At 26.2% G+C, this 22,616-nt stretch overlaps 3 protein-coding genes across 4 annotated transcripts in view; 1 reads left to right on the top strand and 2 right to left on the bottom strand.

The window, feature by feature from the left end:
- LOC149059157 (uncharacterized) overlaps nt 1-22,349 on the top strand; it is a 244,073-nt gene extending 221,724 nt beyond the window's left edge. The window contains exons 6-7 of the mRNA XM_089222986.1: nt 21,995-22,154; nt 22,216-22,349. Coding sequence (XP_089079112.1) covers nt 21,995-22,154; nt 22,216-22,349 — 294 coding nt within the window. The remainder of the gene's footprint in view (nt 1-21,994; nt 22,155-22,215) is intronic.
- Nucleotides 7,284-14,506, bottom strand: LOC149059158 (uncharacterized). Of its 2 annotated transcripts, none has more exons than XM_089215790.1 (11): nt 13,848-14,506; nt 10,773-10,973; nt 10,415-10,567; nt 9,785-9,883; nt 9,637-9,723; nt 9,495-9,572; nt 9,330-9,419; nt 9,085-9,219; nt 8,657-8,901; nt 8,432-8,591; nt 7,284-7,465 (listed from the first exon to the last, which is right to left on the bottom strand). In XM_089215790.1, the coding sequence occupies exons 2-11, from the start codon at nt 10,963-10,965 to the stop codon at nt 7,353-7,355; spliced, it is 1,353 nt and encodes a 450-aa protein (XP_089071916.1). In that variant the 5' UTR covers nt 10,966-10,973; nt 13,848-14,506; the 3' UTR covers nt 7,284-7,352. The 2 variants fall into 2 exon arrangements, with proteins under 2 accessions (XP_089071916.1, XP_089071917.1); XM_089215791.1 differs by lacking the exon at nt 13,848-14,506 and adding an exon at nt 11,049-11,391.
- LOC149059159 (uncharacterized) lies at nt 11,410-13,829 on the bottom strand. Its single transcript, XM_089218016.1, has one exon. It carries the CDS (start codon nt 13,579-13,581, stop codon nt 11,410-11,412), a length of 2,172 nt encoding a protein of 723 aa, XP_089074142.1. The 5' UTR covers nt 13,582-13,829.
- Nucleotides 22,350-22,616: the final 267 nt, after the last annotated feature.

The raw sequence follows: 22,616 nt of genomic DNA, 5'->3' as shown, positions 1-22,616 counted from the left end.
ACCCGCCATAAGACCAATGTAAACATAACCGAGATAGCCTGTTAGAAAAAGACAGCAGATAAGAATGGTGTTGCTATCTCTTTTTATCACACTATCAATACGACACTGTTTACCAATAAATAATAATAATATCGTTCGTTTAACGTTTTGTTCTTTGTTTTAAACTTTTGTGCATGTTCAATACATTTAAATTTGAATTGAGCTTGATTTATTTTATAATTAATAATTATTTTTATTGTATGCTTTTATTTCAACATTACTGCTTATTTATACTCTTATTTTTTTTTAAACTTATTTATCATAATCTAATATTGTAAATTTTTGGTGTATGGTTTTATTTTTATTATGCTTTAATGGTTGTATGAATGCTTTTAAATGTAATAAATCAATTATAATATTTTGCTATGGTTCCTTATACAATTGAATATTTTGCTAGTTTATTTTATGTAAAATATTTTTATTAATATATAGTTTTATTGTCATTACAGGAAAAATATCTAGCTGAAGTCAACTCAACATAAGTTACCAAGTTAATAACTTACACATTATATAACTTCAAGGTTATGACTATAGTTAAAGTATCTTCAATTTCTTATAGTATCTTTAAATAATTATTTATTTTAGGGAATTTTGGCCAAGATGTATAACAAAAATCTATTGAAGATTCTAGTTTACCTACTGGATCTTTCCAGTAGTAATCGTAGCTAGATTATACATATACAATTTTAAATTAAGTTAGGAAATAGTAAGAACAATAATTGAGGTAAGTTGTAGGTACAGCTTAAGATAAGTAGTGTAAGTAACTTTTCTTTCAATTATGTATAATATTATAAATACTGTTTAGTCAAGAAGCTCCTACGAATTTAGTGGTCGGCTTCATTGACTACATCAACGAAAGTCAACAGTTTAAAGGAATACCAGGACCAGTGTGATATTAGGATTTTCAGACTAAGACCTCATCAACTATACTCTGAGATATATAACGTGCACGTATGGCAAGGCACCTACAATAATTTATTGATGAAATATACAAGAAATAATAATAATATAATCATTCGCTAGTGACTCGGTACCGGCGCCTCAGTACCAATCAATAGGAATACAAGGTATAAGTAATAACATAAAATAATCAATAAGTAAATAATAAATAGTACTATCAACACATATGATAGTAATAATAGGTAATCATAATAATAATCAACACCGGATTATGATAAAGAATAATACAACACAAGATATTATGACAATAATTACGCGCGTCTCCTGCGACCGTTGGTGATCACTTGGTGGTTGCCAACTCTGAATTGATAACAGGTACGGCGACACTATGACCACTGACGATTGAGTCCCCACGTAGCACTCATCATTGGGTGCGGCGGCTAAGATGAGTAGATGACGTATATCAGAGACTACCGGTGTGGGTTCGGCCCAATCACAACCGAACGCACGCGCATTACCGGCGATTCACAGCTGCTTGCCAAACAGCGACCGTATAACAATATCACCACAGGTCGCACGAACAACACGTGAATATAATCTATGTCGGACGACCGGGCACCGTATCAAAGACACTAATACGATTAACGGAGCGGCGAAACACAGCCTATGGAGATTACGGCAACGGATATTTATAATGCGATTATTACGGCGCTGATATGGCGGCACGCGTCGCGTGAACGGCAAATCAAGTCGCGATCACAGAAGCACAGGCAACGCTTAACCGCAAGCCGGCCAGCGCAACGACAGAACGACGGACCGTACGTTGACAAAGGTCGTTGGGTAACTAACTAGGTCAACGTTTCACAGAGTCTACGGCGGACGTGCGTTTTCACTTATCGGTGACAGCATGCTAGACGGGCGGGGAAACGGCACGACCGGTTCACAGACGCATCGGCCATACATCGACTGAGGCGCTCGAACAAATACTATGTTTTTATTTTAATAAAAATCAGATTTTCGTCATTTTATATGCTTATAGTTATGAATTAAAACCGTCTAACTTTAGATTTAAAACTTAATATTTTATTCCCAACATTTAACATACAATTCCCTAAAACTTCCTTTACATTTGTATGACAAATGGACACTAAGTCCACAAGAAAAGCATGCTTCTTTCAATACTTGTTATAGGTATTATAAATTATAAATTATAATTATTTATATTCTATCAATGTAATCATAAATATTTTGTGGAAGTTAAAAAATAAAATATAAAGATACCAAATTTTAAGAACCAAACTAAAGTCTAAAAAAATATCGCGGACCGTGGTAAATTAATTTAAGATATTAGCGCAATGTGTAAGACAAAGATAGTAACACCATTAGTATGTCCCATCTCGTTCTAACATTCCGTTTCGAGCAACACTGCTTGGTGAGCATTCCAGGTATCATATAGTTCAATGGGTTTCACAGGCGCATGGTCTTATATACAGGTCGGGCAACTCGCCTATAGCACAATGTTAAGATTTAGATTTCTTAATGGTTATGTAAAATTTTCAAGAACACAGGGCGCGCCCTCTATCATTGAAATTAATGTATATTGTTTATACAAATAAGTACAGAGTGCAGCACTTCATAACGTAATTATCATCATATTGTATAATGTGTAGTTACTATAAAAAAAAAAAATAGTTAAGAGGACGTCCCACCAGCTGACCAGCATATTATTATGATATGTTTTCTCCGTCTTATATGCGTACGATATATCAAATTGTACGCTCTGCAGAACACGTGTAGCTCTGTTAGTTTAAAAATTAGAGTGAATTTACCTCTTATAAAATCTATAGGTAAGATTATTATCTAGATAACCTCATAAGCTTTTAGTTATATTTTAATTTTAAAGCAAGTTATGACTATTTCAAGATGTACAAACAATTTACAATGTTAAAATGCTCATAACTCACTTTAAAATTAAAATATAATAAAAAGCCTATGAGGTTGCCTAGATAACAATCTTACCTTTAGATTTTATAAGAGGTAAATTCACTCCAATTTTTAAACTAACGGAGCTATACGTGTTCTGCTGAGCGTACAATTTGATATGTCCTACGCGTGTAAGACGGAGACAACATATGCGGGTGAGACGTCCTCTTATGGCGCCAAGTGCCAATGTAATTTTGTACACAAAAGACAAAAATACGCTCTACGGGAATAATGATCCTGTTCCGTAGAATCAACCAAATTCAATATAGGGTATCTGTGGGAGGGGGTTGTGAATTGCTGAAAATTTGAAAAACTGGGCCCCTTAAAATCTTTTTTAAATTCAACTTATTATTCTTAATTTATAATAGGTACTTTGATTATATTATTATAATATTAATTATTATATTCAACACTGAGTCACTGACAACATTTACTTTAGTATTTATATTTAATTCTAATAATATTAGTATACAAAACGTATACATATAGGTTTTAATTCCACAACTAATATATCATACTTAAATAAATAAAAGATACATAATATAATCACATTATTATTTTATATTTTATACATAATTAGATGAAATAAAATAATAACTCAAGTTTTACAAAATTTGGAAATTTTTTTTCTTTTTGAATTTTCTTTTAATTTTTCTTGATTTACTTGCCATGAGAATTGCCTCATGCGCATATTTAAGTAATACCGGATTGAATAAGCAATAATTTCATCCCTGTGTATGGAACACGGAAAATTCAAATCTTCATTGGCTAAAATATCTTCAACCGTATTGCTATACACATCAGGGTCATTTATATTGTTGGAAAAGTATGTTTCAATATTTGTGATGAACTTATAAAAGTTATAGTTTGGGTGCACTAATCTGCCTTTAGATTTTAAATTTATTAATTCAGCTTCAGGGAAATTTGAAAAAAAATGTGGGTTTTTAAATGCCCCAATACAAATAGTACATTTTGTGCTTTTTAATATTTGTTTGCTTAGATATCCAACCAAATAGTAAATCAAGCATTCTTTGACTGGCGAGAGATTATAGTCATGCTCAAAAATATCAGAAAACTCCCAGTTACCATCGTCAACAAGACCATTGATTTTTTTTTTTAAATTATCAAGTGCTGAGAAATCATTATTTGTACTCCCAAAAATATGTTTTATGTCACTGATGGTAATTAAAGGCGAAACTTCATTTTGCTGATCAATAGTACAATTTCCAAATTTTGGGGGTTTTAACAAATTGTACACAGATAAAAGTTTATACAGTTGCAAAAATGTTGGAGTCCCTGGGTGATCATTTGCACCTGCAGCAAGTCGAATAGTCCCAAAAAATTTCTATAAAAAAAGTTATACTTGTAATATAACACATAATTTGTACAGACTAAAATATTTTATACTTCTAAATTATCTTGTGTAATTTTTCCTGTTAGTATATAACTAAAGTTAAACTCTTCGATCAAGTATTTTATAATTTCAATAGTTGAGTTTAAAGTGACTCTTAATCCTTCTGCGGTATTGTCTGATAAGAATTGATCTTAATACATTGTTTTTTTGGCATGATGTTTAATATTAATTAATAGTTTGTATTGGATAAGGTGAGTGTACAAATTAAAAACATAACAGACAATACAATTAATTATGTATTGTAATATCACCATTAACAACTACAAATTACAATGGTCAATGGTGTTATAATAATTATATATTATAATTATATATATAATATTCATCAAAATGACTACATACATTCGTATATATTTTAGGATATTGGGTATTATTTGATATTAAGCACGGTGCTGCAATCTGTAATGTTACAATGACAGTTCACGGTTTCAAAAAACTCCACTAGATAGCACTGCAAGTCCTTTTGACAATTTTACATAATCATTAAGAGAACGCAGTTCCCGACCAAGCTGCCTGACCTGTATATAAGACCATGCACAGGCGTATGTTATCACAGGTCGAAGGTAGCTATGATATAGTACATGACTAAATAGATAGGTATGATCACATCATAGAGTAATATAGAGAGGCCGTTGCATTTTATCATGAAGCGCAAGTAGACTTTGGGCAGGCCAGCCACTTTTAGAAGAAAAATATATTGTACTAATTTATTATTATTTATTGTACCTAACTAAGAACAATAATCTCTTTTCTCTACTAGAATCTACTAACCCATTTGGTACTTAAATGATTTATTTAATTTGGTGTTTCTATTAAAATACATGAATTAATATAAATTACAAATATTTTAAAAATCAATTTATTCCAATGAATATTATACATACAAATTATAAATTTATAAGTAGTATACAATAAACGCATTACATAATAATATAACCAAATAAACATATTTTAATATTTATATATATAGGTATAAGTAAATACTAAATAGTAATATACATAATAACAAATTATAATATTGTGCGTCGACTGTCAATATTGGACACTTATTTTTATACGTGTCTAGATAGTAGATAATTAACAAAATAATATAATATGAAGTCATGATTCTTGTTTATATAAATAAAAATTCAAAATTACTGGTTCATGATAGATGAATCTTCTTATAAATTATACATTACATTATTAGGTATTAAATTATTATAATTTAGAGAATATATTTGTTTTATAATGATGTATATGAATATAGGTATTTAACAAATTGAGTTATATCTTCTGTTTTAATTTTCTTGTATTATGTTCTAAAAAAATTATAATTATTTTTATTTTTATTGAATAGGTAATTAAATTGTATATGCTTATAATGTTTCAAATAAATTTAATTAGTTATTATAGCAAAAGAAAAAAGCAATAAGAAGCTTAAGTTATCTATTAATTTATCACTGTCCTTTAAATAATGTTAATTTATTATACCACATGCGAAGGGAGGTTGTTTCATTGTGGGATTTAATGGAATATTTTATTTTCAAGCTCATATATGTTGATGATATTGATTTAATTAAATGTGTTAAATGGTCAGATAATGAACTATTGCTGTCTATACTATGGTTATTTAAAGAACTGAATATTGAATTATTATTCATGAAATGAGAAAGAACTTTTGTTTGAATAAATAATTTATTGATTGCTTTATTTTGGTAATCATAAGATTTTAAAATTGTTTCAGTTTGCAAGCATATTAAGATTACATCGTCACTTGGATAAGTAAGACCCCCTTTATTACCTCCACGGTGTTTTAATGTAATAAGTGAATTGAGAAAATCTTGTTTATTGTAGGAAAATAGTGATGATACACATATTTCACATTTAATAATAGAGCTTAATTTATGTACAACAAAACCAGAAATATAAATAATAACTTCTTTAGAAAATTCGCTGAATTCATATGTGTTTTGGCCAACAATATAACTGTGATCATGAATAAAAGAATCAACGTCAGCTACATCTAGATCTGTGTTATTATCATACTCCGTACTGCAATTAATTACTTTAACAGGATCAGAACTACTGTAATCCCATACAGCAAATTTATGATTTTGATATTAACATGATATCAGGTTCATGTAAATATTAAGATATTTCACTTCGTGATATCATTATAACATTTTAGCAATAGCTTAAAATAATCATTCTACTCTGTTTATTTTAATGATGTTTTTTTGATATTTAAATCGAGATATTTTATAGTATTTATTTATGTTATAACAAAAAGATATCACTAGTGTGATATTAGAAAAATATGTGTTTCTTTGTATCTGTATGATATTGATTCTATATTAAAATTATGATAATTAAAAGTAATTATTAATATCATATCGAAAAGATATTACTAAAGTAATATTAGAATAATAGGCATTTCTTTATATCTGTATGATATTGATTGTATATTAAAATTGAGATATTTGAAAGTATTTATTGATATTATAAAAGATACCATCACTGATGTGATATTAGACCGCTCCCAGATAGCAATAGTTTATCTGACAGTTATCTAAGCAATATTGTAATTTTAATTTACATATATGTTTGATATCTGAAATAGCTCTATAGAAAATTTTTAATTATCTATAGAATATCCAATAGATTTCTTATGAACCAAAAATCAATATCTAAAATATATCAAATAGGTGATATCTAATTAATATGTTATTAATGATTTAATAATATCTCATGGATATCTCAATATTACATATGTTTAAATATCTAAACAATATACCGTGTTGGTTATTTATAGTATATAAAAAATAATTAGTAATTTTCATATTATTATTATTAAATATTAATTTGTTTATATACATCATAATATTTAGGTATAGTGATGACATTATAAATAGAATGATAAAATGCAATAAAGTTTATTAATTTCATTTTAATTGATATTCTTCTTTTTATTATTATTGTTATAATATTTCATTTACAATTAATAAGAATATTATATTATTAAAAAATTTAAATATTATTCATTTTCTTTTTTGGATAATCTTCCTTTTGCTCCAGTTAACCATTTGCTAATCGCTGTTATGATTTCATCATTGGAATGACTCTTGAATTTTGATTTTAATACTGCTTCTATAAACATATAACAATTCTTAACTTAATTTAATACATTGAAATATAAACATTATTAAAATAGACATTTTCTCACTGTTATTAATAAGAAATTAATAAATATAATATAAATATATAGGAACCTATTTATTTGTTATTTAGTAGAGGTATTAGGTTCTGATGCACTTTTTAAATTAATCAGGAAAAAATTAGATTAAAAGTTAATAAATATTTAGTTGAAATTATATTAGAGAATAAACATATTGTGTTTGCATTATTATAAAAAGAAGGAATGAATATTGTGGTATATATTAGTTAAATAAACGTTTTATATATAGGTAACTATTACTAGGTAATAGGTATTATTATTTCAGTTATATACAGATTGAAAACTTAAGAAAACAAAAAAAAAATAGTAGGTTTAGTTATATACATTATTACGTTATTTAGTATTTACATAAAATAGTTTATAATTTTATAATAATTTAATAAAAGTAAATATAATATTGATTTAATTCAGCCAAAAGAAAAATATACAATAATTAATAATTATAAATTTACCTATATTATCTCTATCATCATTAATTTTTTTTTGTCTAACATTTAGCTATCATAAGTAACAGTAGTTAAAATTTTAATCTTACAAAAAACACCATAAAAGATAATATTTCCACATACCTAATTAAAATAATTAAGAATAATATAATTTTACTAAAATTGTTTAACTTGATGATTAATATTTTAATCAGTATTGTCATGTTATACCTGAATGAATGAACAAAATATATTATCTTAACTTTTTTTGAAAAATTTGTTGTACTGACTGAAATATTAAGAAAAAGTTATTCTTTATGTTTTTAACTACTAGGACATGTTTAATATACATATTATTATAATTATTTTTCTAATCAAGATGTAATATAAATTAATATATTCACACCAATTCAGAGTTAACATAATACAAAAATTTACAAATATTAAACTTACCAATTATTACTTTATTTATAGCCAATAAAGAAAAATTGTCCTTCTTTCTTAAGCCATAATATGTAAATTGAAGTAAAATAGTGTCATCAAAAACTTTTTTTAACATCTTATATATCAAATTTTGTAGCGACTTCCCTCCAATCCTTGCGAGTTCACTTACCTATAAGTAATAACAAATAAAATAAACAAATAAAAATAAACAATAATTTATAAATAAAACCTTACAACTTGTTTTCGAAAATTGGAATCGCTTTTAATTTTGTTTTCCATATCATTAAGACCCTCTTGGTCAGATATTGGCCAACTAGAAATAAAATAATCGATCTCATGTGCCCATGAATCATCTTCTTGAGTTGAAGTTCTGTTTTGGATATCACTAACCATCTTAATAATTTCTTGTTGAGTGTCAGAAATATTAGAAATTTCAACTTTTAAAGAAGCCAAATATTTCAAAATGAGTTTCTGAAAATCTGTAAAATCACTATTTAAACATAAGTGCCTAGAATAATTCAAAACTACAATGATATTATAGTTTTAAAGATACTAAATTTAATAAGTAATACCTACCTAATTATAATATTATTAATATAGGTAGATATAATAAGTATACTAAATTATAGAATTATAGTAAGTATAAAAAATATTTTGCTTACTCAAATGTTGTTCATTGTCGTTTATTAAAGGAGATATACTTGGTGTATTTGTTGCATCATTGGTTAAGCATGAAACTTGAGCATTTTGAATATTTGTATGGTAACTTGTTGAAGGGGCACTATCATTTTCTGTATCTTTAAGTGCATAGGAAGACAAAGAATTAACTTAAAAATCATATAGATAAGGTAGGTATAGATTATTATTAGTTTTATTATAATAGAATAAATATCTTAAATTTGTATACTTTCATGAAAAACAATTCTGTTTGCTGTAGCATGTTTTTTGGAAATAGGCGTAATATTCATATTCAATGTTGGACTTTTTTTATACTCATCTAATAAAAAAATACGTAACTGGAAATATTAACGCGATACTTAAGTTTCAATAAATAATATATTTATATACATACCAAGATGCTTGTTTAAAACTGCAGTTGATTTAGCTGCAGCGAAAATAGTATCATCATTTTGCTCATCATTTTCAGATTCTAAATATACATTTTTTCAACATAAATTTTAGGGACATAACTTAAGTCTTATTCTTACTCTTACCATAATTAAGTATACTTTTTTTGAAACATTCAGCTGTAGCTGTAGGTAATTCATAATTTTTGTCAGTATCACTATCATCAAATAAAGCTGAAAAACAATCAAATGTACACATTATTATATTATAATGTATTAATTAAAATAGACTTACATTTTTCTGAGCTTTCGTCAGAATCATTAGACAACTTATTATTTGTGATGTCTATGTCTACTTTTTTCAGTGCATCATCGTTTTTTACTTTCTTGAAATCTATGCAAACAAATAAACATGTATGAAGAAAGAACACAGCACAATGTGTCATTATAGATTTAAAACTATAAAGGAATGTGATTATAAGCACCCACAATATATTAAAATTAATTTGGTGTTTGAAGAACTTAAATTTGAAGAAAATTATATTTAATTGAATATTAATCAGGTGTTAATATGGTATGAAAAACAATAGTAATAGCTAGGTAGTACACTGAATAATATAATATATTACTTTAGATATACTAATATATGTTAATATTATTAAGATTGTGATTAAGTTATTTTAGGTTTATTTTTCACTTTCTCTTGACTGTAATTGTTGATTTGTGGTTAAATTGTGACTAATTGAACATTAAGCTAAAAATTAAATTTTTAAACTGAAAATAATAACTAATTTTGAATAAAAGTGGCTTATTCACTTTATTATAGATAGTTTTAAATTTAAGGTATTGTTACTTTTAGTTAAACACAGATCATCTTTAAAAACTAAAAGAATCTCCATGAGAGGTAAAGTAAAATGTTTTTTACTTTGTTGTTTAGATGAATTGTTTGATAAACTAAAAACTTTTCTTTTTTTTTCACATATATGGTTATCTGATTTTGTTTTTTTATCTTCTACATCTGACAAATCTGAAGTATACATAGCTAGTTTCACTTTTTTTACAGCGTTGGCTAATGAACCTTAAATGTTTAAACATACAATAATTAGAACTATATAGGTAATATTTACAAGTTTTTTGAGTTTAAAAAGATGAATTATACAAATAGAATAAAATTGATGAATTGTAGACTTGAAGGCCAATGTAAATTTATTATATAGATAAAATAAAATAAGTTAAAATATTCAAAATTCAGAACAATAAAAGGATACATATAAAATACTTACCAATATTATTAGCCAGTACTCGGCAGCTGAAATAAGAAAAATCGAATGCATTTGGCTTCGCTCTATTATTTCTTAATCTGTCAGCACTTGAGTCATTGTTTGGCCAGGCACATTTAGATTTATCTTTATTCAACCAATATGTTGGAATAGGTTCAACAGAGTTATCGGCATCAAAATGAACAATTGACCACATGTTTTATGCTGTGAAGCGGGTAGAAGCAGTTTATAATTAAAATAAATTATTTTATTGTTATAATTATTTAATGTTATCATTACAATTATTATTAGTGCACTAACTGTTGAAGTGTAATAATGTAAAAAGAACAATATAAAATATAATAATAGGTATTTAGGTAGGTATTTAAAAATTTTAGGATAAGAAATTGAAATCATTCCCTCCTTATTTAGGCGTTCCTGAAAAAAAAAAACTGGTAGCCATCTATTTAAAAATCGTATGTAAAGCATTGCAGGTACCTATATTAAAATAGATAATAAGGATTTTTTTTATAAAATATGTACATATTATAGGCTAAACTATATTGATAGGAGGTATATAAAATTAAAATTAGTTTTATCATTAAGAATTGTCAAAATATAACTAAGTTTTTTTTAAATTAAAATTATAAGTAAAACTTAATTACCTATTAAAATGAATAATTGGATAAGCTATCATGCAATTTAAATCATGAGCTTTTAAAATCATATATTTGGTAATCACATCATCAATATTCCAAACACTAAGTTGTTTGGAAAAATTATTTACTTTAAAAATTCCTAATTTTTCACTCTTTAAAGGTTTAGTAAAAAAGCTTTCCATTCTTTCAATTTTCTTACCTAATAAAACTTGTTTTTTTAGCTCCTGGCAATAGCATACATTAACAACTTTAACAATACATAAAGTTCCGTTTAATTTTAAACCAACATAAGAGTCAGCATTAGAGTCCACATTAATTTTAATTTTGTCTAACACAACAATTTTATATTGAGGAGAAGAAGTATGTGTGTTTAAGGGCCCTTCATTATGCAACTTTTTAAATTGGACTGTTTCTTTTATATTTGCAGAAGAGTCTGTGGGTGGAATATATTTAGAACGCTCTTCATACCTTCTAACAACTTGCTGAAGAGGCTTGTCACTTTTACGAACCATTTTTTTTAAATGGCTCATGTAATTTTCGAATTTAAAACAACTAATATTATCCAGCATACCATAATTCTGATAATCATCATACAAATGAATTAACCCATGGATATTATGTGATATAAAATGATCACCGTATAATATTCCGAAATTTTTGACAAAGTCAAACATAAATGACTTAGCATATGTGGCTAGGTGATTGTAATTTGGACTTAGAAATATTGTCATGGCTACATTTAGAAATAAAAAATTTTGGAATATTTGCTTTGACACGATAGAATGAATAATAACAGGACCAACATATAATAAAAAAAGCCTAAATTCAGTGGCCTTCCACCTTGGAAGTTCATCTAATGATCTTGGTTTTCTCACAAAGTCAAGAGGAATATCATTTTTTAATGACAAGAGACGTTCAGACATTTTTTTAATTAATCCAGGACTTAATTTCTGTTTATTTGCATCTCCTCGGCCAATATTATCACCTTTCCATAACATAAGCATTTTTTTCATTGTACCAAGGCATACAGCATGCATGTAGTCCAAAGAAAATTGTTGGACAACATCAATACCAGGAATATTTAATATTTCTGTTATATTACCATCAGTGCTATGATATTGTCTTTGAACTTTATTCACAAAATCTACATGAGTTCTTTTTGAGCATTTTAAGTCAGGAAAGCAAACCCGTCGTAATACATATTTTCCCTGCACTGTACATCTGGTACATGAGAAAAATCCTGTATGAGATTTTGTTTTCAATAAAAACGCCTTTGCTGGTGCATCACAACAAAAACTGTCAATGCTAACTTTTTTATGAACTGTTTTCAAAGTGTTCTCAATAATAATGTCTACATAAATTCCATTGATTATTAAGCTACTAATTTCATCAACAAAATCTTTAATGAATAAATTGCCATCAACTGGTTTATTGTACCCCCAATATATTCCAATGAGAAATACAGTTTCAATATTTTGTCGTATGTAACCTAGTATAGGCCAAAAACAACTACCAGAGCTTTTTGTTAATGGCAAACCATCAACTCCTATGACTAATTTAATGGTTTCATAAGAAAAATGTTTGTCTATATATTTGTTAATGCTACTAGCTACTCCAAAATGATAGTAAATACCAGGTGCAACGGGTTTTACTTGAATAGGTTTATCATACAAAACTCCAGAATGTATTTTATAAAATGTTCTACTTGTTGAGGGAAAATCTTCAAAACATTTATGAGATTTTAAAACTTTTAACAAATTATCCAATGCATTATTAGGTATATTGTGATTAGTTGCCCATTCAATTAAATCATTTGTGATTCGCTTTGGAGTACTTTCATCATTAATTGCGAGCACACTATTATCATCACTTTCCTCGGAACTTTCAACTTCACTATGTGACTTTATTTCACATTCTAAACCAACACAGCCATCATCATTAAAGCATTGATCAAAACTATTACCAACAGATGAACTAGTAGAGGTTTTAAATAAAACAGTATTAACCTCTTTTTTATTTAGCTCAGATGAAACTAGAGATGAAATAGTATTGTTAATATTATTATTTGGTGATATGTCTAAATAAGTATCAACAGATAAATGTTCAATAAAATTATTTGCTTCTAACAATCGTCTGCGTTTGGCAGACTTACTTAAGCCTTTTTTACGAAACATACTTAATAGTTGGGTGTTATGCAACTAAAACTTAATAACTAATAATAATATAATACCAGACTATTATATTTTATAATATTGTAAATAAGATACTCAACTATTGTTAAAATATATCAAAATTATAAAAAAAATGAAAGTTAAAAGCAATGACTAATATAATATAGGTACCTACAACCTATTTAAAGCTATAATAGCTATGAACATTAAATAATATATTATAAGTGTAATACCTGCACCAATATAGAAATACCTAATATTATACTTACATTTTGTTCAACACTTTGAAACTTGAAATCACAGCAACACAGCATAAAATCAACAACGTCTGAGTGTGCGACTTGGTTCAATAAACTAAGGAATAGCTCTAGGAATAGCACAAGCACAATGCACAAGACAATTTCAGTGTTCACACTTCGCACCAACGTCCAGCCGTTTTGGCGGAAAAAATAATTAACTGTAGACTGTAGTGAGGTTATAACTTTTAAATTATAATATTGTGGCGTAATACAAAAACGAGGTTTTCATTGTTCACTGTATACAGGCGACTGATAAAGTGATAACGAGGAGTGAATTAAGATATATATATATATCAAGCGACATCACCGTTGATCGACGTTGCGGCGAGCGCTAATACGCACGCTCCATGGTGGTGGGTTTCTGTGATGGTTTCGCAAAATAAAGCGCGCGTTTTGAAATATTAGATATTGATACAATTTCCTAATTACCAGCTAATACAAATGAATTAGAAATTAGAATGATGATACTAGAAACAATAAATGTTCTTATTACCCATATTAATACCATGGTATTAGACTAAAATTATTAGTTACTAGTTTATAATGTCTATACTCTGTTGGCTATCCAAGTATCCAACCATAGTGAACCATAACGTAACACCATCCATTAAAAGTTAAAATGAGTAGTTGCATTTAAAAGTAACAGAAATATTCAACAAAATTAGAATATAGTATAGGATGATTAATAATAATATATTAATATATCATAATAAGGTAGATATATTTTGAACAATACGTTCCAACATTTAATTAGATCTAAATCTTAATGGAGGTATTAAAACTTAACACAAGTATTCAAATAAATTTTATAATTAAAACAATTGAAGAAAGGTTTAAACATATTATATTATGTGTATAACTTCTCAATACAAAACAAATACTGAAATTATTAGTTTTAAAGTTTTTTTTAAAGAAGTATCGTATGTAATCAAACATTTAATTTGAATATGTATATTTTTATATTAATTAATATTTACAAGATCTTAACGTTTTATTAGAATATACTTTTGAATTATTATATTATAAGCTTATTATACACATTCAATGTTGATATTGATATTGATAGATCAATTGTAATTATAGTTACATTTTAAAATCATATAAGCCCTTATAAGTTATAATAATTATATCTATTTTACCTATTTCCATAGATATATTATAATCCCATAACTTATAGAACTTATAGTTATTCAAATTTTGATTTATATACATAAAAATTCCCACAATAATTATTTACTAAATAATTAGAAGTGAAAAGGGGAGGGACTATATTAGAAAAATAACAGAAGTTCTTTTAGGATCTTCCTTATAAGTAAAACAAAAAATCTATAATAAAGTATTTAAAAATTCCAAAAATTAAAACTTGCATTACTATAAAATATAAATGCATGCATAATATTATAGTATAATATGCATAATTTAGTAATACAAAACATATTAGGATATGATCATGCCTAAAAGATCTGCCTGAAACATCTTGTCTATATAATAAATTGAAGTACCTATATAATAATTATTAAATATTAATAAAATAATAAAATTCAAGAAGTACCAATATAAATAATAATATATTATATAATACCAATATTATATAATAATATATATAATTATATCAATATTGAATATAATTATTATTATATTATATTATTATAATATATTCAAGATAAGCTTTTTTAGATACCTTATGAATATCTGGGACAATATATTCTGTAAGTATCATTAATAAAATATCCAACGAATATTGTCCATAAATCAGATATTTGATATCTTATTTCTGATATTTAATAGATACACCTTACATATGTGATTTAAGATAAACATTTTTAGATATCAAGTAAATATTAATTATAACATGTACAGCAAATATCGTGAAAAAAATATCTAATTCACATTGCGTGAAAATCATGTTTTTGATATCAGAATCTTGATATTGTGAAGTTATCATACCGATATATAAACACGTACATTGATTTTCAGTTATCTTTACGATATTGTATGTATATTAACTATCGAATGTACAAAAAATTATATAAACTGAATATCAAATATATATCAATACATCACATTTGCTATATGGGCTTTATTATTATAACCGATTGTCCACTGGGTTTTCCCATAACATTGTTGACACACGGGCCCCTCCAACCTTCCTCATCATAAAGGAAACAGTAATTTATAATAATTGTATTATACTACGTTCTTCTTCCGCCGCCATTTGTTTTAAGTTTTTCATTTTTTCGTGCGTTGTTTACGTGTGTGCGCTTTCCACCGTAACGCACTCGCGAAGTGTTATATTGTGTATATTTTTTCGGTTTTGTGCGCGCGTACATTTTCGTTGTAGGTACGCTTTATTCCAGTACGCCACCATACCAAATTACGTAAACTGACTAAACTGTGCAAACTGAGTATAAAGTTGCCACTACACCCGCCACTACAATAATACTTGTAAGTTAGCCTAACCTAACGTCCGTTCTTACATGGTAAGTACCTATAGAAATATAATTTTGTACCTATAGGTAGGTACGCCAACAATATACTACCTACAGCAAACTGAAAATTGCCACTACAGTAATACTTTTAAGTTATCTCAACCTCCGTATTTGTAAGTATAGAACTATATTTTTAATTGTGTAAATTAGTTATTATTATTTAATAAATATTTAAAAAACAACATGCATAGAAAAAATTTTATGAGTAAATCTACTAAACGAAGGAGATTGTTGGAAGAAACGGCAGATATATTAGATAATTTTCTTGAAATTCCTCCATTAACAAGCCCTTTAAGTGTATGTGTTTCTAATGTGTCAGTTAATGATTTAGAGGATAATTCTGATTCAAATTTTATTGAGAGAAATATAAGTCCAGCATCTGCATCTCATCATTCCAATGTTATAAAAACTATCAATATCAATGAAAACATATTAAATAAAGAAATTAATAATTTAGAAAAATTTACCAGTGACAATTCAAATTGTTTATATACTGTTGATGATAGAAGTGAAACATTTGAAAACTTTCAACAGTTAGATATGAAGAGTGATTTAAGTAAATGGGCGGTTGAGTATAATGTACCAAATAATACACTGTCTGGTTTATTAAAAGTTTTAAAAAAACATGATTGTTTTAGTAGTTTTCCCAGTGATGCTAGGACTATTCATCAAACTAATACTAATACTCCATATAGCCAACCTATACAAATTAAAACTGTATCACCTGGTATATACCATCATTTTGGATTAGCAAACGGAATACAACAAACGATAGACAAATGTTTTTCTGATGAAACTATTAAGTTAGTAATTGGAGTTGATGGTCTGCCCTTAGCTAAAAGTTCAGGCAGTACTTTTTGGCCTATCTTAGGTTATATAAGGCAATTTCATCAAACTGTGTTTCCTATAGGAATTTATTGGGGTCTTGAAAAGCCAGGTGACAGTAATATTTTCATGAATGATTTTATAGAAGAGGTTAGGGGTCTCATTTTAAATGGAATTACTGTTGAATTATTTAATAAAGATAAACAATTAGTAAGTTTAAAAAAAAAAATTGCTATTGATGCATTTTGTTGCGATGTTCCCGCAAAGGCATTTTTATTAAAGACAAAGGGTCATACTGGCTTTTATTCTTGTTCTAGATGTTCAGTACAGGGTACTTTCTTACATCGACGTGTTTGCTTTCCAGATTTAGAATATTCAAAAAGAACTCACCAAGATTTTTTAAATAAAATTCAAGAACAATATCACACTCCGGGTCATATTACTAATATAATTAATATCCCTGATATTGATGTTGTTCAAAACTTTTCTATTGATTATATGCATTGTGTACTTTTGGGAGTTATGAAAAAAATGCTTATGCTATGGAAAGGAAGTGGTGAAATTGGTAGAGTAGGTGTAAATAAACAAAAATTACCCTCCAACTTGGTTAAACAAATATCTACTCGTCTAATATCATTAAAAAAATGTATACCTTCTGATTTTAGTAGAAAACCTCGGAGTTTAGATGAATTAAGTCGATGGAAAGCCACTGAATTAAGGCAATTTTTGCTATATACCGGACCTGTAGTGCTTTATTTACAAGTGTCAAAAAAAATTTATTACAATTTTCTTTACTTAAATGTGGCTATGACTATATTCTTAAGTCCCAATTTTAACCACATTGCATTAGATGCTCAGGCTTTAATGGTAAATTTTGTTAAACAGTTTGGTAACTTATATGGTAATCATTTTATATCTAACAATGTACATTCATTAATTCACTTATATGATGATTATGAAAAATATGGTTCACTAGATCAGGTCAGTTGCTTCAAGTTTGAGAACTATATGAGTAAATTGAAAAAAATGGTTAGGAAAAATGAAAAGCCTCTCCAACAAGTAGTAAAAAGATATAGGGAACAATGTAACCTCAAATTTGACCATGAAACTACAATGTATTTCAACAATGATAATATTAGACCAAAATTTGAAAAATTACACACTGAAGGTCCTTTAATTAGAGATATGGCTTCACCACAGTATAAAATATTAATCTTAGAAAAAATAATTATAAAAATTCATTCTGATTCCGATTCATATGCAAGTGTAAGCGCCAATGGGGAAACTAACATTATTAAGATAGTAAATATTTGTTATAATTCACTCTTGAAAAAAGAAGTTATATTAGGTAGAAAATTTGAAACTGTAGAATGTTTCTTTAAAAAACCAATAAAAAGTTCTGATATAGGAGTATATAAAATTAGTAATTATTCCAAAAAAGTTGAAATGTGGAATATTGGTGATTTAAAAGTTAAATATGCTGTGTTACCTATTGATGAAAATGTGTCTGTAGGTACACCAATTATTCATTTTAATAATTAAATAGTAAAATAATTAGTGAAGTAAAAAAGGCCAAGTGATGTAACCCACAAAAATATTTTTCAGGAGTGATCAAAATGCAAATAATTACATAGTTTTTTTTGGAAAAAAGTTTACAAAAAAATTATTTGTGTTATATAATTTGTAATGTGAATTTATTATGTCTTATAAATATATATTGTAGTCAATTAAAATATTAATTTTGTTGTCAGTTTCAATTGCACCACTTGGACTTTCTTCACTCCTTATTATTTAATAATAATATTTGTACATATTTTATACATACCTACCTATCTATTATATTACAATTTGTCTCAATTCTCAATTTTAGTTTAAGGTTCATAGTAGTACAAATTATTATTTGTATTAGAGAAAAATGTGGGCAATAGTTCATTTCTTGGACGACAACAGTGTGGAAAGTGTTCCTGTCCATTGGATTGTAAATGACCAATGTGCTTGGCCCAAAAACAGTCACAATATTCATAAATTAAGAACAAGCTGTGTGAAAACCAATGAATTTGAATTTAACTTTTATCGCATAAGAGTTCTTTCAAATAACATTAGTGAGTATAATCAATGAGTATTACTTTTAAGAAATATCACTAACTTTATCTTCAAGTTTATAATATACAGATTCTATTTGTATGTATTTTGTAAGTTGAGGACAATAACATAATCTGTGTAGTGCAAGGTCATAACTGAAAACAATGTTTTTTTGATGGGGGTCCAAGATTTTTTTCAACATTCTTTATACAATATTATAGTTAATAAACCTACTAAAATTGTTCTACTTTTAAAAAATGTCTGGAAGTGTACTTATTCTGTACAATTTTGTAAATTAACTACTTTATAACTATAAATTTTGTTCATAGAATCTTTAATAGAAGCAGAAGAAAAAGTCATTACTGCACAATACACATCAGACATATCTGATGGTTATTCAAAAAAACAACATAAACGCAAAAGAGAATTTGATTCAATCAAGTTCACTCATGAAACTGGTATGCTATTTTTGTGTTTAAAGGTTTTTTTTTTATATTATTATTATGGATTTAAAAATAATATAACGTATAATATAAACGAATTTGAATGTGAAATTTTAATAGGTCACTCTAATGTCATAAGAACTAAAAAGGGCAAAATTAGTACTTCAGGTGATACTATACATTCAAAATTAAAAACTAAAGAATATAAATCAAAAGCTTTATTGACAAAAGTGGAATCATCAGAATCAGATGACAATATGTCAGACATCTGTAAGCATTTCATTATATTTCAATTAAATACCTTTGTGGTAATTTTCTTAAGTAAATTGATAAATTGATTCATTATAAATTAATTGTTCTTTAGGTTATTTGTATATTGATACTATTTTAATAGTATTTTGTATATTATGACTCATTATTTATAATAAAGACTTAATTTTGATATATTTTGTGTATAGCAAGTAATTCAGCTGATCACGATTCTGACAAAGATAAGGAATATATACCAAAAAACAAAAGTAACAACCTGACTTATGACAATAATTCTGATGAGGAGATAATAATTGTTAATAGTACTGAAAATAATGATTCAAATATTGTTGAAAACCATATTAAAAAAGGTATGTTTATGTTTCATCTAAGTATCATTATATTTATATTTGTGTTAACCTTTATATACATATATATTTTTTTTTGGTTCAAATAATAAAATTATCATTCCTGTCTATTTTCAGTCGACTATCTTAATACAAACAAAGCATTTCCATTGATTTCTTGTTCATCTGCTTCAGTTGATAATAGTAAGTATCATAAACTGTGATTAATTTTAATAGGATTCTGTAAATGTTTGTGTTTGTATAATTTATTTATTTTTACATGCTTAGGCATCAACAAAGAACTGTCTTCTATTTCAAAAAATATGGCTCTTCCATCTACTTCAGTTGATAATAGTAAGTATCATACAATAGGATTCTGTAAATGTTTGTTTTATTTTTTTTTTTTTATACATATTATATTTGTTTTTGGGCTACATACAAAAAAATATTTCCTGGTTTTCATAGTTACCTAAATAACAAATATGTTTTCTAATCGTTTAGTACTTGAAATAGTTGAAATCCAAAAACATGTTATCCACTATTCAAAATGTTTTTGATGAGGAGAAAAATTTTTTTTTAATAATTTTAATTTGTAACAAGTACCTAGCATATTTTCGTTTATAAATTAACAAATTTTTTCTATATTTTGTTTTTAAAAATATTTTTAGGTATTTAAATACAATTTTGAACTTTCAATTTATCATTCCTAAGGTTGAAGTTAAATATAAATGAGAAAGGAATAATACTATTTTATTTTTAAATTTTAGTAATAACTAAAAAATAAATTTTGATTAATTCACATTAAATTCAAAAAAATGTTGTTATTATGTAAAATTATTTAATTCTATATTATTAACATTGTATATATTTTTCAGCTGTACTGAAAAATATTCTGAACTATCTGGCATACTTAAAAGTTGAAGTCACCAAAATTTCTGACACACAACAAGAAATAATTCAGGCGATTAACAATTCAAACTCAGCTAATTTCAGTATTTTAAATTCATGCGAGATTGATTATTTTGTAACTGCTTGGCCAGTACCGAACCATGAAGAATTAAATAATTTAGAAACAAAACTACAAGCGAATGAACACGATTTTAAAAACCAAGTTGTAAGATCAATTATTCTAGATTGATGGATTCTTTTATCGGAGAATATTAGTTATTTCAAAAAACATAAACACTAAAAAATATTTTTTTTACATGGTTTTTATAGATGTTATAATAAAAACATTTTTAATGGAAACATACATATTTAGTTTCTTATTCAAAAGCAGATTATTCATTTTTTGAAGTATTTGATTGTATAAGAATTTAATTTTGGATGAGTTGTTTGTGAGCTAAAAGTAATTAATGTTGTAACTTATAAACAATAAGTATACACATGCAGGTATACTTGTCCAAAATTTGATTTTTAAATATTGAAATACTCAAACAATGTCATGCTTCAGAATATGAAGTTAAATATTCCTATATTTCATTCAAAAAAAAAAAAAAATTTAACAATATAACAATAACAATACAGAAAAAATAAAAATTATAATTTTATTTTAAAATATTTGTTTTAAAAACGACTTCTAAGTAAATAAAAAAAATATTTTCTGAATTATTTATGGTTTTATTAATGGCATGGTAAATATTTTTGTAAATATAATTAATTAATTTTATGATTTAATTTAGATGCTCGAGTTACTAAGAGTAGGAGGAAAATCGGCTAAACAAATGATACAAAAAATTATGAAAAAAGTTTTTTCTGATTTTGTGTTAAAAGATTTCACATATTTTGGATTGAGGAATAAATATAATTTTTCATCATTATTGATAAACAGAGTTATTTTTGGTAATGTTATTAAGTTAATTATTAATTTATGAATAGTAATAATAATAATAATGTATTTTAGACGCTTTAAAACAATCTAAATTCCAAAACATAAAAGACGATGAAATAATTGCAATTATTGGGAAATGGTTGACCACAGCTAAAGCGAAAATTGAAAATAAAAAACATACAAATGATGAAACTAATTTACAATAGCAGTAAAAAAATTTGGTATTGTGTCACTTTACATTGAGTTGTTCAAATAAATAAAATATAATAAATTCAAATCATACATATTATTATTCTACATTAACTACACTACCTGTTCTATATTTTTTTTAATTCTTGTCTCCAAATTATAATAGCTATAGTATTCAATATACATATATACATGAAATATTTGTATAGCTATATTATAAAACATAATGTATAGATGAGATATTTATTAAACATAAATAATGTGATATCACATAAATATTTGAA

The sequence above is a fragment of the Diuraphis noxia genome, unplaced genomic scaffold (assembly GCF_037042655.1).
Source record: "Diuraphis noxia isolate RWA-SAM2 unplaced genomic scaffold, SU_Dnox_SAM2 contig0001, whole genome shotgun sequence".
Lineage (NCBI taxonomy): Eukaryota > Metazoa > Arthropoda > Insecta > Hemiptera > Aphididae > Diuraphis > Diuraphis noxia.
The sequence above is the reverse complement of the archived record's forward strand: the minus strand, read 5'-3'. Positions and strand labels throughout refer to the sequence as shown.

Excerpts from the sequence above, each read along its gene's own strand:
- LOC149059158 (XM_089215790.1), bottom strand. The coding sequence starts at position 10,965 with ATGTGGTCAATTGTTCATTTTGATGCCGATAACTCTGTTGAACCTATT. Across the intron at positions 9,420-9,494 it reads AGTTTTAAACAAGCATCTTG|ATGAGTATAAAAAAAGTCCA; the intron begins GTATGTATATAA and ends TTTTTTTATTAG. Across the intron at positions 8,902-9,084 it reads CGACAATGAACAACATTTGA|ATTTTCAGAAACTCATTTTG; the intron begins GTAAGCAAAATA and ends GTGATTTTACAG.
- LOC149059159 (XM_089218016.1), bottom strand. The coding sequence starts at position 13,581 with ATGTTTCGTAAAAAAGGCTTAAGTAAGTCTGCCAAACGCAGACGATTG.